The following is a 17,978-nucleotide window of genomic DNA, read 5'->3' on the forward strand; positions in this document are numbered from 1 at the left end:
CCAAGAAGAAGCGGAAGAAGTATCGCAAATTGATTGAGTTAATCAAAGGTCTTGATTGTCGTGTGAAAAGTTTGGAATGTGACCTGACGATTATAGAAGGTAAGGATATATCATTATGATCATCTGTTTTCTTCATATGTAATGTATCCTATCTAATACCTATGCATACAGGGAAAAGACGATGATTGCACTAGAGGTGGGGATCATGGAAGTACGAGTGATCCTGCTGTGACAAATGATGGTGATGGGGATGGTCATTTTCATGGAGCTCTAGGTGCTGTAGATGGTGATATGGTACCTGTTGTTCCAGGTGACGATGATATAGGAAGGTTTAGACATTGATGGACAGAAGGACGAGATATGATCTCATTGAGAAGTTATCGATCAAAACTATTGATGTAATTCTTACTGCCGTTGTCTTCCTATTTAGTATGTAGGTAAATTTATTGTTGTAATTCCTATTAACAATTGAAATTTTATTTCCATCTTACTACTGTTCTCCAACTTCATTATTTCTTTGATCGAATAACACTATAATTAACATAGAAATGTAGCCATCATCTATAAGTTCACAAGACTTTATTTATTGTGTAGGTTGATCAAATAATACTATTCTATTCTTATTAATAATAGTGTATACATTATTTATTGTGTAGGTTGTCAATATAAGTTCACAAGACACGAAAAATCTAAATGTAATAGAAGGTCATGGTGACGAATGAGGAAAATTTCTTGGAAATTAACTACACCGTTGAAAGACACAAGGAAGTATGGGATGAGGTAAAAAAATGCAACAAAAGTACGATCCCCTTGTTGACATACCTGAAGATCTGAACATTAAATTTCAGAAGTGGATGGACAACATAGACCCTGCTATGATGACAGAGGAATGCAAATGGATAAAAAAATAGTTTAATAGTCTATTAACACCGTTTGAATGGATTAATGACGAGGTATATAACCTTTAATGAAGATTCTCGTGTATTTATAGGTGTCCCTATTTAATTAAATTCTCAACATTGTCATGAAGGTAATAGACACATTATTTATGTTCATAAAAAGGAAAATGCAAGCCCAACGGGAATTGTGTCATAAAAAATTTGCCATAATTGACATTGTGGTAACAGTATGTTATGTACATTATTCCATGGTTTCATGCACTCAACATTGTCTGATTTTCTCATTGCTTTAGAACTTCCTAAGACATGATCGTCATACTATCGATTGGAGTAAGGTGACGAACGTATTGAAGTACGTCAATGGTCAACACACTGACCACGATATACCTTAGAGCAACATCGATGTTGTTTACATGTCTTTCAACCTCTTTGGGATGCACCGGGTGCTTTTTTGTGCGGACTTCCAGGTCAGAGAATTAATCATGTTCGATTCATTGATTGGATTGCATTCGAATGCAGACTTCGAACGTGAAATGAGATCAGTGTGCAAAAATTTTTCCATTTTACTCCTTGCTGGTGCGGTAATGGAGCCTAATAATCTTCTAGTGGATCGATGGACTCTATGCCGAGATGCTTTCGTGCCTTAACAATATGAGAGTGGTGACTGATGTAACTGGGTCCAAAATGGACACCTTAACACAAGATAGAATGACATATTTTCGTAGACAATATGCCATACAGATTTGGGCAAATAGAGCATTATTTTAGAAGTTCGTGAACTTTTTTGTAATTAACGGTTGAAATGATGAATGAAAATTTATAGTTGGCTTGGATTGTTTTTGTAATTAATGGTAAGAATATATTAGAATATACACATTTTCCGGCCGGATTCATGCAAATAGCATCAATTCTTAGTCGGGTTCATGCAAAAATCATCAAAAGTAACACATTCTCAGTCGGGCCCATGCAAGTAGGCACCAATTCCCGGTCGGACTAATGCAAAAAATCATCAAAGTATACTGATTCCTGGCCAGGTCCATGCAAGTAGGCACCAATTCCCGATCGGGCTCATATGAAAAACCATCATAAGTATACTAATTCTGGTCAGGCTCATGTAAGTAGGTACCAATTCCCAGCCGGGCTAATGTGAAATATAATACAAAAATCATCCAAATCCACAAAAATCCATAAAGATGATGGACATAATTAGTAATAAAAAATCCATACATCACTTAACAGTATTGAAAGGTTGATTGCATGTCTTTTTGTTGTGACCCACTTGCCCACATCTCGAACACCTGTGGACTTGATGAAATTCACCTGCAGAAGGAAATCTTGTTGTTCGTGGGCGACTTACTCTTGGAACTCTTTTTGGAGGCAATATTTCAACATCGACGAAGGTCGATGATTGCTTCCACTCTGAAAGCTATCCAAGTGGTCGTATAGGTTCAGCATATACAGCCAATATTGATTCAATAGATTATACCTGTGAACAAAGAGAGATAAGATCAATATTCTGAACCCTGCATGTAGTAATCACATGTGAACAAGGAATTTCATAGTAATCAAACTTGCGACAAGTGCATGTTCTTGCGTGAATATTTACATGGCCTCCCAAACCTCCATCAATCACCTTGAACTCATGTTGGTCAATTGGCCTAACTTCATGTCTTCTTGCTTTTTCTGTCGTATCACGAATTATTGTCATCACATAGTTCGACAACCTTGACGTACTTTTGATGCATCCATTCAATGTCTATGATACAAGTCTTGTAACCAACCTCTAATATGGTCTAGAAATGACGTGATTGGTAACTGTCATGCATCTTTTAACACTCCATTTATGCACTCGAAAAGATTTGTCATTATTTGATTGTACCTTCTGTTACATTGGTACACCCTACCCCACCGCTCAAGACCAATATCTTTTAGGTATTTATAGTGGTATTTGTGTGGACCTGGATACCTTGAAATTGACTCCAATGGTAGTTGAATACAAACTCACGACTTGCCTTGACTGCTTTGTCAAAAATATCCAAAATATCTTTATTCTTAAAATTAATTAATAAATTAGCTTTCAAGTGATGGATGCAGATACCATGAAATGCTTTTAGGGAGACCGTGATAATTGTCCTTTTTATGCTATGGTGTCTATCTGATATGATAACCAAATCACAAACTTGCCCAATTGCACATCTTAACTGCTGAAATAACCACACCCAATATTCATCAGTACCATACGCGACTAAGTATATTTGATTATTTCCATCGACCCCAGTTACAAGCAGAAGTTTACCACTGTACTTACCCCTTAAATGTGTTCCATCTACAATTAAAACAAGAGGAATGCAGTTCAGAAACCCCTTAATGGAAGCACCAAGAATCATGAAGACGTGTTTGAAATATTTATCTTCCTGCAAATCATATTTAAATGTTGAACCAGGATTTTCAATTTGTAAGGTTTCACCAAATTTGGGTAACTTCTTGTAGGGTTCTTCTGGTGACTCCCAAACAAGCACTGACGCTTTTTCCCTTGCCCTCTATGCCTTGTCGTAACTTAAACTCACAACATACTCTTGTTTTATATCCTTCATAATATCATTCGGTCTATATGAATGACTAACGTCTTCAAATGTTCGAGAACCTAACTAAAAGCTTTTTTATGATCGTTAGTCAATATTTCATTAAATATTTCACAATTTTCAATTTAACGGCTCGAAGTCTCCATTTGCATTCTTCAACTAAGCATATAACTTTATATAATATTATGATCGACTTGTTCACCCTAAACTAAGAGTTACCTCCAATTGCTAACATAGATAACCACATCTTTAAATCCTTTTTAGGTATAAATATGTCACCAACTTGTACATCTTTAGAAGAATAAGATTGACCTGGCATGACGATTGTGCTACTAGATAGATGTGACAAGTCACAACCCATTGCATGTGACGAGCCTCCATAGTCTTCGATTGTTCATTCTTCTGTATGGGGTGTATAGTGGGTATTAATCTTATGTTCCTCTCCATCATCTTTCTCTCTCCAAGTCCAATCATTGAAATATTGACATTGGTCTACATCATCTCCTAAGTTATGAGTCGCCAAATTACTAGGCAACGGAGTAATTGATGAGTTAAAATATTAGGGGAGGAAATGGACTATCCAACTCCATCTTGTAATGTACTGGCCTAGATGTTGAAGGGATCTCTTCAGTTCGTTGGATATATGAATTGTTTGGATGAAATCCTTGGTTACTTGAACATTTTGGAAGCGTAGATACATAAAGAGGTATTACTGAGACCTCTTCCCATGTGAAGAATGTGTGTAGATCTTCATCATTCCGAATTACAAATGCAGGGGCTTTAGAACTCAATTAAAGTATACATCTTATAGTAAGATTATACTCATCTGAAATTATACCACTTATCCGATAAACTTCGGTTAGGAATTCATTATACGTCGTGTCGACCTCAATCTCAAACCCTCGCAACTCTCCTCCATCATAATCCTTTTCCCTTTCATTCCAAACGCCACTGAAACAAATCCAAACACGAGGCATTTTTCTACAATTTATAATAAATATGTATTAATGTAGTTAAAGAAAAACCAAAATAAAAAATAGAAACTAAAAAGAAAAAGATAGCCCGATCATCCACCTGGCCAGGTACAACACAGGGCCAAAAAATAGTGTACATATTTTGCATGTGCTCCCGGTCGGGCTAAGGTTAACTCTACCGGACCTCGAACCAGTCCCAGCCCGGTTCTTATCCCATACCCGGGAAGATGGGGTGATTTCAATCCATTTATTTCATATCCGATGAAGACCCAGTGAAGTCTGACCAGGTGATTTCAATCAATTCCCTTCATCCCTAATGAAACCCGGTCAAGTATCAAACTTATTTCAACAATTATACTTGGTGAAACCCGACCCGATTTCCTTTAAAAAAATTGCTATTTTTTTCATTTTTTTATAACTATAAATGCAAGGCATTATTTATATATTTAAAAAAAAAAACCAAGTATAAATACAAGCAAATGAATTCTAACATAGAAAATCAAACTCCAAAAAGATTATTTATTTTTGTCAATCTTCCCAGAAATTATCAAACTATTGAATACATATACAAATTTCTGGAGATAATTTGGTGAAGAAAACTTTTTATGGGTTGTAAACGAATCAATTTTGGTGGATAATTTTTTGGGTTGGAATGTGAATACTTTTTTGTCAATTAATTTTGAATGAATAAATTTTTTGTGAATAAATTTTTGTGGTGGAGAATTTTTGGTGAATTAATTTGGTAAGTTGGTTGTTGAAATTGAATGTGAAAATTTAATAAGAGGTATAGGCATAAGAGTAATTGTATAACCAAAATTCTCTTAGAAGATGTTTGATAAATGGGTATGAGTTATTGAGTTGGGTGGGTATTTATTACTCATGTTTGTTAAGCCCATAAAGAAAACCTATGGGTTATTAAAATCTTTTTTACCCACTCAAAACTCTCCTTTTTTATCCCCTCAAAACTAGAACCTTTTATATTAATATGATTGTTTTCAAAACTTATTAGGGAAATAAGGTTGTTTTGAAACTTATTAGAGAAATATTGTTGTTTTGGGAGATCGAGGCTAGAAGTCGAGGGTTGAGGATTCGATAAATGTAGAGGTCGAACGTTGAGAACTCGACAAACAAAGAAAAACTTGGAAACAATATGTATATTAGGGTTGTCGAAGGTTGAAGTTTCGACATACATAGGTAGGTCGAATATTAATCGAACGTTGAGAACTCGACAAACAAAGAAAAACTTGGAAACAATATGTATAAAGGGTTGTCAAAGGTTGAAGTTTCGACATACATAAGTTGAAACTTCAACCCTCGACAAGTGAAATCTCACTAATTTTGTGATGAGGATCTCGCTCTAGAAGGAAATTTCGCAAATTTTGTGATCTATTCTAGCAAAACCACCCATCAGAGCCATCGTTAACCATCCGTCATTAGGAGAGGATCTCGCTCTATAAGGGAATCTCGCTAGAAATGTGGGCTGAATCTCGCTGGTAAGGTGAGCATCGCTAGGAAAGAAATGTTTGATCTTCTTCATGAGCGAGATCCTCCTCATGAGCGAGATCCTCTTTGTTTTTTTAGTATTTCTATTTACTTGATATTGCTATTTGTATTTACTTGACTTTACTGCCAACGTGGCTGCTACTTACTTTCAACTAACATTCAAATTAATTTCACTCTTTAATTAATGAGGTTAAATTAATTTCACTCTTTAATAATAAATGCACCCAACTCTCTCCAACAACCACTTCTTTTTCCCTATTCTATTTATAGATGACTTCTCACTCATACTTTTTATATTTTCACTGTCTTTCTCCACTATGGGTGTTAAACCTTAAAAAAGGTATGCTTTTGTTGGTTACTCTTTAGTTCAATTTATTTTATTTTATTTTATTTGTTGGTTACTCCTTAGCTCAATTTATTTTATTTTATTTCTAATCTAACTATCATTATTTTGTGTTTCTTTTAGGGTCCAAACTAATTGCACAAATCATTCCTAATTAGTTTGAGGAGGTTTGTTATTTTGAGGTTCAGAGTATCTCCCCTTTTTTAGGACTTTTTTTTTTTTTTTATGGAAATATGTTATTTGTTAATTGTTGGTCACATTTTTTTTGGGAATACTAGTTCACAAATTTTTTTATTAATGGTTGGCAACATTATATTTTTTAATCTGATACTTCTCAAATTTTTTATGAATTATGGGTGAAATAGTACTGTTATGTAATTTTTTTAATCTAATAATACGTTCATTTCAATGGGTGAAAAAAAATGAGGATCTCCTCATGAGGATCTCGATCATGAGGATCTTCATGAGCGAGATCCTCCTCATGAGCGAGATCCTCATTGTTTTTTTAGTATTTCTATTTACTTGACTTTACTATTTTTATTTACTTGACTTTACTACCAACGTGGCTGCTAAAGACCTCTTTTCGATCATGAGAATTATTTCGCACTCTCAAATACAGTTGTTCATAACACTAACCACGTTATTGAACAACTACCAAAGGATAGAGAGACAACTGACATATGCTAGGCACTACATTAGGCAGTTGACCTTCTTTCGCCTAATTTACGAGAGTGACTTGGCATGTCGTGAAAGCACCCGAATGGATAGACGTACCTTTACGATTCTATGTAATATGCTACGGTCTTGTTTAGAACCAACAAGATGTATGGACGTCGAAGAGATGGTTGTGATATTCCTACACATTCTTGCACACGATGTCAAGAATCGAGTGGTACACAGAAACTTTTCGAGGTATGGCGAGACAGTTTCGAGATATTTCAACGCAATTCTTAGGGCAGTCTTAAACTTCACACTGTTTTGTTAAGAAAACCAGAACCGATCACAAATACATGCACCGATGGAAGATGGAAGTGGTTTCAGATACAAAAAGTACTCAGTTTTTTATATGAATACGTCATAAATATGCATGCAATGATAGACTTTTTTTTTAATTCATTCTGATCACTTGAGAGAAACAGAATTGTCTAGGTGCGCTAGACGGCACATATAATAAAGTGAATGTTAGTGTCGTAGATCGACCTCGATATAGGACGAGAAAGGGAGAGATTGCCATAAACGTTCTTGCGGTGTGTGATCAAAATGGGGAGTTCATCTTCGTTTTGCCAGGGTGGGAAGGGTCTGCAGCCGATTCAAGGGTTCTTAGGGATGTGGTTTCGCGACCGTACGAATTGAGGGTTCCAAAGGGTATTATAATAACCGCATACGTTATTTAAACATGCGTACATGCCACAACACATGTGCATGACATTTCAAAATGTATACAGGATACTATTATCTATGTGATGCTGGATACCCCAATTCTGAAGGATTCTTGGTGCCGTACAAAGGGGAATGATACCATCTCTCCGATTGGCGTGGAGCAGGAAACGCACCGACAACTGCAAGAGAATTTTTCAACATGAAACATTCTTCAGCAAGGAACGTTATCGAGCGAGCATTTGGGTTGCTAAAAGGGCGGTGGGCTATTCTTAGGGGAAAATCATTATACCTAATACAAGTCCAATGTCGAACAATAACTGCATATTGCCTTATTCACAACTTAATCACAAGGGAGATGGGAATCGGTGCAATGCTTAACGTGCCCGATGAGGAAAATTCTGCATCAGTTGGTCTTGATGGGGATCACATTGAATTTGTTGAACCATTGGAGGAATGGACCAAGTTCAGGGATGACTTAGCAGTCGAAATGTTTACTCAATGGCAAAGAGCATGATTATTCAATGTTCATTGCTTACGTTTCTTTTAATATTGAATGAAATTTAATTATGGAACATTTTAAGTATGTCGTGAAAATGTTTTATGCCAAGACTCTGTGTGAACAAGTTAAATTGGAATATATAATTTCAGCAGTTTATCCTTTGATTGTGCATGTGTTTAATTTATAGCATCTTTTCATTCAACAAACATATGCATGCAGCATAATGGCAGGTAATGGTAAGAGGTCTAGACATGTATGGTCGAAGGTGGAAGACGCTAAGTTGGTGGAAGCTCTATTGTATTTTGTGGAGACCGGTTGGAGGTCTGACAATGGGACGTTTCGACCAAGATACCTACAACACTTGGAGCGAATTCTGCATGAGAAAGTACCCAGGTGCGCACTAAATCAGAATACCATCGAGTGTAAGGTGAGAAGTCTGAAGAAACAATACAACGCAGTATCAAAGATGTTAAGTCAGTCGAGGTTCGGCTGGAACGAGGAGTTCAAATGTGTCCAGGTCGAGAGGGATTTTCGATCTTTGGGTTCGGGTAAGATTCTAGAAAAAAAATGTGCAGGTACGTGTTATAATATAAATATTAATAATGTGTATGTGTATCAATGTAGAGTCATCCCAATGCGAAGGGCATGTGGAACAAGTCATTCCCACATTACGATGACCTCTCCACCGTATTTGGGAAAGACAGAGCAGTAGGGCAATCAAGTGAGGACCCATACGTGATGGCGACGAATGCATTCAGAGAGTTTGAAGATGAGATTCGACTTGGATCACAGGATTGTCACACACTTAAGGTTCGCCAGACAGAATCACCATTAAATCAAGATGAAATAAATGAAGAGCCAGCAGAGCAATCTACAGATAGAGCGAGTGTACCTACCGAGTCATCTCGAGGCAGTAAGAGGAAGAAGCCATCATTCCAAGCTGAAATGATCGACATCATGAGATCGACTGTTGAAATGCATAGCACACACATGGGTAAACTTCATCGTGGCAAAAGGAAAAGTATGAGTTGGAGTTCGTGTAAAATCCGAACCCTAATTACTTTAAGTAAGAGTAAGTAATATGATGTCTTCTAATGAGTTAAATGAAGCCATATTTTAGGAGGGTTAGAAGAAGAAAGCAAGAAGAAATAAGCACTTGTGTAGCTAAGTGTAAACACACCCTGAATTCTAAGTTCTTAAACAAGTATGTTTAGCCAAAGGAATGATATATTAAATATTTAATAAGTGAAAATTCTTGTTATTTATAGAAGTTGTGGAGAAAGGAAAAGGAAAACACATTAAATAAGGAAACTCACTTATTGATTTGGCACGTAGTGGTTAATCCTTGAATTCGGGAGGCGGCAGGAAGATTAAAAGGAAGAGGAAATTTGAAAGCTTGGTTTTGACAATCTACATGAGCAAATTTAGTGAAATCGATGTCATTTGAAAGTTGGGAGAATCTAGTTTTCAAGGTTGTCTTGCCGGAGAAAGATTGCAGGAGAAGAAGAATAGAAAGTGATGAAAATACAGAAGAGACAGAATCTCGGGTTAATTAGGGCCCGAGGTGAAGATTGGAAGCTCTAGGCCAAAATATAAGGAATTTTTGGCTGAAATTTTAAGGTAAGAAAGTAACTCAATTCTAAACATGTTTGTAGAAGAAAGTTTCTTCGAAAGAGGTCTGGATTTTGAGTTATGAATTTTTAAAGTTGTAACAGAGAATCTGTGCATAAGCAGACAGCTGCATGGGAAGAACAAGCAAACAGCTCACTGTGGAGATTATAGCGAGATTTTGTGATGAGGATCTCGCTAATGAAGGAAATATCGCTAATTTTGTGATGAGGATCTCGCTTTAGAAGGGAATCTCACTAGAAATTCGGCTGAATCTCCCTGGAAAGGTGAGTATCGCTAGGATGAAAGGATCTCGCTCATGAGAAGAATTCACTCATGATGAGTATCTCGCTGGTAAAGCTGTCTTTGATGATGAAAGTTCCATTTGAGGTATTTTGCTAGGAATTCTAAGTAGTTTAATCGGGAATTATGTCCTTTTTAGAAACCATGATTTCCTTAAAGTTATTTCTCGTGCTAAGTGTTAGAAACTATGATTTCTTTGAAGATATTCCTCATGCTAAGTGTTTAAATGAAGTGCCAAGCAACGTATTTGTGAAACTGTCTCTCATGCTAAGTAAAGCATGTTTTCCATGGAATTGACATGATGTAAATATGTTATCTTGTCCAAATATTTTCAGCATGTTTAAGTAACTCTATTTTTATGATGAACTAGTATGATGATTTGACACTAAGCCTTGGTGTTCAACTAAATGTTTATGACTAGTTTTACTTAAAACGCGATACCGAAGGACATTTGAGAAGGTATCCGCCCAACCAGATACTGAAGGACATTTGAGAAGGTATCTGACCAACTTGGTACCGAAGGACATTTGAAAAGGTATCTTAGCAGCTCGATACTGAAGGATATTTGAGAAGGTATCTGAGCAGAAGTACCCAAGGTATGACGGTACTCAGATATAACCACGTGGACGTAGGTAATACGACGTCGAGGGATTGAGCAAAAGGGATTCTCCTCGACTAAGGTTAACGTTGAGGGTTAGATCTAGTAGTTCACTCTGAACTAAGGATAAAGGCAGTCATATCTTCTCCTAGGCTAAAAGGATAGTTTGGAATTGCTAATGCTAATTAATATTTATCAACACATGATGTTACTAATGTATGAGTTTTCCAAGTATGTTTTCTATATCTAATGTATGCTAATAGTTTTTACAAGCTAGTTCAACATGATTTAAGGCAACTTATTTTATAAAGTATGAAGCATGCGTTAGGGTTAAAACTAGGCTTGATGTGCTATGTTCATATACCTAAGATTGCTAAAGGACATGCATTGATATTCCTAAACACAATGAAGAGGAGTACTGAAGGTAAGAAAGGTATCTGAATAAATGTACCTAAGGTGTTGACGGTACATAGAAACCTCCACGTACACGTGGGTAGTTTTGAAGGAGAGGTCGAAGTATGGGTCTCCTAGGCCATAAACCAGCAAAGAAAGGCTGAAGTATGGGTCTCATGGCCGATAACAGACGTTGGGAGCTAGAACGAGGTATGCTCGTTCTCAACTAAGGAATAATGATGTTTAATGGTGTTTAAGAGTAGTTATCAATACTAATGTTTAGAGGAAGTTGCTTAAAATGCCCATCAATATATTTTTAAAGAGATCGACATAGGGGTCCCTCCTAGCCATAGCTCAGTATGAAGAGATCGAAGTAGGAGTCTCAATTAAGATTCAGGTTTCAGATACAATGGTTGTAAAGGTTTTATGTACACGGTTGCTTGGTATATTTTAGTTCCAGTATTATGTTTTCGAGCTTTCAGTTTAAGCATGAGATTTATGTTTTATTAAGTCTCTCACTGGGCTTCTAGCTCACGTTTTCAAATGTTTCTTTCAGGTAGCGGTCAGTTCCCAAAAGACTATTCTGCTGTTACTCTATCACTCAAAGAAGCAGGTTGAGGGAAGCGTAATTGAAGACCTATGTTAGTTAGTACACATGTGTCTGTCTAGTGACTAGTATTCTTGATGGGGCTCACTAGGTTGTATTATCTATGTATAAACAATGTTGTGAAACCTTGTAATGTAAATGTGTTAAGTTTTGAGTTATTATGTATGTATTCAGGGTTTGAGCAAGGTTTAACAGGTAAGATAGGCAGTAAGTGCCACCAAAAGGGTTGGTAACTACTACAGTCACCATTCCATCCAGGTTAGAGGGTAATCTAGTATGGGGTGTGACAATTCGGGCGTCGGAAGGAAATAGTAAATGCCATATACAGCATTGATGGCCTGGATGAGGATGATTAGGTCACCCTTATTGACCTCTTGTCACAGACATTCAGAAGATAGATTGCTTCCTTGCAGTACCAGAACACGCACGAAAGAGGAAGAAACATGTAGACTGACCACACCTCTATATTTTGTTTATAGTTCTTTTGGATAACAGCAAATGGATAATGGACTGTCATGTCGAAAAGAATGATAACTTTTGCATATGTCATGACATGTAATTTTTGTGTTTGTATTATAAATATCGAAAAGAACATATATTTTGTGAATTTTTTTTGGAAACGGCCACATGTTTGGTCGGTTCATATTATTTTTGTGATCTTATGAAAAATGTTACTATACTACATCACATTCTCACCATCATAATCAAATGAAAGGTAATTATCCTATATACAATTTCAATTCCAAATATACTATCCATATTATATAAAAATAAACTGTATGATATGTGAAATAATAAAGTTAAGTTAGCAAGATTCAATATATATACATACAATATACCAATTAGTAATTGCGATAATTACCTTCAATATATATACACACAATATATAATATGCCAATTAATTGAGCAGTAATATGAAATATATTTTGTTGGTATGTTTTACCGATTGAAAAGAATTAGAATTATTACAGTTTTTGAAAAGAATATATGAAAAATAATCTATTATGTTCTACAAATTGAGAAAAAAAATTGAGATTGTCCAGTTTATGTCATAAATGATTTGAGAAAATACGTGTATATTTGAATATTAATCAACAATAGTAAAACATAAAACTAAAAAATAAAAGAATGAAATAAAAAACAAATAGAAAAAAATAGAACTAATCTCATTCACAAAAAAACTGCATCAAATCCCCAACTCAACTCAACACTACACCACAAACACAAACACAAACACAAACACAAACAATAATTACCAACTCAACTCAACTCTGCAAACAAACACAGACAATTTAACTCGATAATTTAACTTCAGATAATAATTACCAACTCAACTCAACTTTCTACTTTTATCACATACCAAACACACCCTTGATCATTTTCATCATCAAGCGGTAAAAAAGAGAGTTTTGAAAAATAGGTCAAAAATACACCATCTAACTCCAAAAAGGTTATTTTCGTCAATTTTCCCCAAACCTTCGAGTTCATTCTCACTTCACCTTTCACGCACTCTCTCTCTCCCTGCTTGACGTTCTTGCCGCGCCGCCGTCTCTCTCCGTTCAGCGCCATCGCAGCCGCCGCCCTCCTACCGGTATTCTTTTGATCTTCTTCACTACAACTCACGTTAGAACTTGTGTAACGAAAGAAACAGGATGTTGCGCGTATAGTTGGGTTTGATGTTAAGAAGATCAAATACTGCTCTGAGTTTATTGGTTGAATATCCATTCTGTTCTAATACTGTACATTGATTTCGGTTTGGTATTTTCCCCTCTTCTTTTGCACGATCCCAAATTGAGTCGAGAAAACCCTATTCAGCATTTGTTGTTTCTTTAACCTATCATTCTCAGATTCTTGATTTCTTCTTTCTCTATTCCTTAGTCTTCTTCGGAATGTATTTTAATGGGCAAATAACAATTTACACGCTCAATTTAAAACTAAACTAATGAACTACGGGACTATATCAATTTAAACCCTAAACTTTCATAATTGTATCAATTTAAATCCTTCGTTATATTTTATTTGAATACAGTTATGAATATTCAAGGTTTAAATTGATATATTTATGAATGTTCTGGTTTAAATTGATATATTTATGAAAGTTGATTTATATTGATACAATCCAGAAAGTTTAAGGTTTAGATTAATACAATTTTTAATTTAAAATGATAAAATCCCCAAAGTTTAGGGTATAAATGGATATTTGTTCTATTTTAATTTACTAACTTTTCATACGCCATTCAAGTTGCATTCATTGAGTTCAAGTGAATTTTCGTTCAGGTAGAGGAAGCCAATATGTTCTTCCACATAGTTTTGGAGAGGAATATGCAGCTACACCCACGGCATTTTGGCCGTAACCTCCGTGACAACATCGTCTCAAAACTTATGAAAGATGTTGAGGGCACTTGCAGGTTTCTTAACTGTTTTCTCTACTTTTTGTATGCTACGACATTCCTGTTGCTGTTAATTTTCTTTTTGTTAACTTTAGAGGAAAATGCATGTGATAAGATGAAGTGCTAGATTTGGTCTTGGATTATGAGGTCATTGGGTGGCATCCTATTAGCTTTATTTCACCTGTAAGGCGGCAATTATGTGATTTCTGTCATTCTATTTAACTTTTCTTCTTAGTGTTTTCAATGGATGATGTAATAATGTGAAAACATATTGTTAATATGTTTGATAGAGAGTGGTTGGACATCTGAGAAATATGTGAAAAGATAGTTGTTTTAATAGACATCTCAGATTTTTACCTTAGTTGTTTCGATAGACATCCAACTCTCATTGAAGCAATGAAACTTCCAAGTTCCAATGGGGCGATGAACAGAGTACGAAGAAGTTCAGATTACTAATTGGGCAATTGATGTTGGTGGTCAGGTCAAATATTAGGGAAATTTTTTTATTTATCTATACAGTTTTAAATCTTGATTAGAAATGTCCAAAGAAGTGAGAATTACAAAAAAAAGGTGGGGATGGTGTTAGGTCACACTCCATTGATATTAGAATTAGGGTATCTTTTTCTTGGGTCCTTCACCTTTCTGTTTTATGAATGTGAGATCTCTACTGTTCAAACCAGAGGAAGGCATTCTCCTCTAACACCATGTACAAAGGCTCAAAATTACCTTGCCTTAATGGGATAGAGGGAGCATAACTGATGATTGTTTTTATTTTTGTTTCCTTGCATTTTTCCTGTTGTTGAATGGTATCATAAAATTCTATTATGATGCATATGCATGTCAGTTCATCTTTATATTTATATAAAAAAAAACATGCCGGTTCATAAATTGATGAATTGATGGATGATATTTCTTTTGAAAGTTGATGCCTTTTTCAATTAGTGAACAGTAAAAGGGATTTCGTTATTGAAAAACTTTTATACCTTGACACAGCGGCCGTCATGGTTTCGTAGTGGCAATTACAGGAATTGAGAATATAGGGAAAGGATTGATTCGTGATGGGACAGGTTTCGTCACTTTTCCCGTCAAATATCAATGTGTCGTGTTTAGACCATTCAAGGGAGAAATTTTAGAAGCAGTTGTTACTATGGTAAACAAGGTATGTCTATGTCACTTTTTTGCTATCTAGAAAGTAATTAATGAGTTTATTTTAAAAATAGATATATTAATGACTGCATCTGCGATTATTGTAGATGGGGTTCTTTGCTGAAGCTGGACCAGTCCAGATTTTTGTTTCAAACCATGTGAGTGTAAATTTGTAGCATATTTCAATTATTACCTTTTTTCTCTTCTCTCCCATGTTACAAACTTACAAGCCACCAAGTATCTTGGTGCTTGGATTTTTTTCCAATAGTTTTATGAAATCTATGAAACTGTTCCTTACCAAATATATTTGTGGGGTGGGACATCATGGTAGTGATGCTCAGAGAGGTTCCTTTATGGCAATGGAACTCTTTTGTCACATTGTCCACAAAATTGTGTAATGTGTATTTAGTGAGAATTAGAAAAGTAATTATATGAAAAAATGAATTATAAAAATATTGAAAGAAATTCATAAATTCGTTATGAATGCCGTCACTGACTTTAGTTGTAGTGTTCGTTGTTCAGTGAAGTATTTAAGCAAGCTAACACTTCTTTTAAAGTTTCTAGTTTGTTGCTTTGATATTTCTCAGCATTGTTGCGCCATGTAAACGCATGCATCTTATGCTCATCAACCCTATAACAAAATTTTCATTTCCAAGCTTTTCATATCAATGCAAATCATATATCCATCCTGACGACGAACATCTTTATTCATAATGTATTTATTTGCTAGCTTTCCATTATGAGACTGCTTAGTGCTTACCAATCTTAGGCTAATGATCCATGCCAACATACCGAATCTAAATGGGACAAAGACCTCTACTCGAATTTACTCCCACTAAACTGAATCTGTTACATCATCTTGGCTTTTATTTCTATCATATATCATACATTTTCTCCCATTAATGTGCTGAACTTTCACTGAAGTTATCTCACGTCTTATGTTTTAGTTGATACCAGATGATATGGAGTTTCAGTCCGGGGATGTGCCAAACTATACCACTTCGGATGGATCAGTATATTTCTATTTTACATTCATTCTCGCACATAGACTGATAATGCTCTCATATTGTGTTAGATTTAGTGAATTATTTATGTTTTCTTGTAGGTTAAGATTCAGAAGGACAGTGAAGTTCGATTGAAGATAATCGGGACTCGAGTAGATGCAACTGAAATTGTAGTGCCTTCTCTTCCTTATTTAGTATTGTTTTTTCAAAATTTATTTGTTCTGTTCTGTCCTCAGCATGGTGCAATGTCAATTTTTATTTTCCATGCAAATATAGTTTTTGGCCTTCATCCTAAGTAATTTAAGGCGTTCTCCCGTTTATCTTAGTTCTGGAGTAGGTGATATGTTGATATTTTAACGATAGAAAAGATATAATATATATATTAGGCTGAATGAATTTTAGTTAGGAGATTCATTTTAACCTTTTATATGAAGGTTTAAAAGTTGTATCCAATGGTACAATTGATCTATTTAGGATATATTTTCTCAAGTGGTAAAAATATTTAAAACTGGAACAACTCCCTGTTAGTTGCGTTTGTGACTTGGATAGAATCTGTGTGCCATTATCAAATTCTGGAATCTGCTGTCTCATTCAACTATTGCTTTTGCTTGCAGTTTTGTATTGGAACCATAAAAGATGACTTCTTGGGTGTGATCAATGACCCTTCGGCAGCTTAGGTGTTCATCTTGTTCCAGAATCATTCCTTACACTGGAGTTGTCAGTTTGTATATTGTTATTTATTAACCTTATCATTAGGGGAAAAAAATCTAATTTTGCTGTATAGTTTGTACATTTTTTCTACTGCTTATCCACATAGTTATATGGATCCTTTTGCCAATTACTTGGTCTGGTGGTATTTAGAATGAGAAACATATTCATATGATTAAATTATAAATTTATTTCCTATAGTTCGGTGAAAATTAGAATGTCCTGAACCACTAGACGATAGGGCATACTTGTCCGACTGCCATCATACTATGATCATAGTATGAATAGTTTTTTAAAATTGTCAAGATAAGTATAATGACAATTTTAACCTTTATGGTTTGATCACCTCTATAAATTGTCTTTATTGTTTTGAAATAGCTTTCATTAATAATCTCTATCGAATGAAATCGTTACTTTCCTGTTTAATATGACTTTATTTCTCTTTTTAAAATTGTCAAGATAAGTATAATGCTTTCTCGACATTAGCATCACGACAACTATTGTCACTCCAACATCTTTGCTTCCAAGTTTAGGGGTGCTTCCTTATCATCTTTCCAAAGTACCATTGAACTTACCAAATTATGAACAAACAATTTTACTATCTCAATCTCAAATTTCATTAACGAGAGGTAACTTTAAAATTAATTTATCTTATGTGGTTCGGATAAATTGTGAACTAAATCACAACCTATTGCTTCGATTTAGTTTGGTCTAAAGAATGTTACAAATCATCTCGAATCAATTAATTTTTTCACTTCTAAGCACTGGTAGTTCAGAACTGGTAGTTCTTTGTTTAATGGGAAAAAAAGAAGTGGTAATCTAAAGGGATGTTCTTAGAGTAATGTATCGCATTTATTTCTTATTGCTATACTTGTGAATTAAAAAAATATTTAGATAATTTAATAGAACTAAATTTACTAATTTTGACTTTAGTTTCTAAAATTAGTTAAACAATTGATTTTTTTTTTTTTTAAATTTTGAGAACATTGCACTTAATTGTAATAGTCATAGTTAAATAATTCTTGGTCTTCGTCTCTATTG

General features: G+C 35.0%; 1 protein-coding gene across 1 annotated transcript; it reads left to right on the forward strand.

Annotated features, from left to right (window-relative positions):
* The first annotated feature begins 13,130 nt into the window (after nucleotides 1–13,130).
* On the forward strand, nucleotides 13,131–17,124 carry LOC120092837 (DNA-directed RNA polymerase II subunit RPB7-like). The gene is made up of 7 exons (XM_039051063.1): nucleotides 13,131–13,280; nucleotides 13,967–14,097; nucleotides 15,073–15,238; nucleotides 15,333–15,383; nucleotides 16,173–16,238; nucleotides 16,331–16,399; nucleotides 16,844–17,124. Exons 2-7 carry the CDS (start codon nucleotides 13,982–13,984, stop codon nucleotides 16,904–16,906), a joined length of 531 nt encoding a protein of 176 aa, XP_038906991.1. The 5' UTR covers nucleotides 13,131–13,280; nucleotides 13,967–13,981; the 3' UTR covers nucleotides 16,907–17,124.
* Nucleotides 17,125–17,978: the final 854 nt, after the last annotated feature.

The sequence above is a fragment of the Benincasa hispida genome, chromosome 12 (genome assembly GCF_009727055.1).
Source record: "Benincasa hispida cultivar B227 chromosome 12, ASM972705v1, whole genome shotgun sequence".
Lineage (NCBI taxonomy): Eukaryota > Viridiplantae > Streptophyta > Magnoliopsida > Cucurbitales > Cucurbitaceae > Benincasa > Benincasa hispida.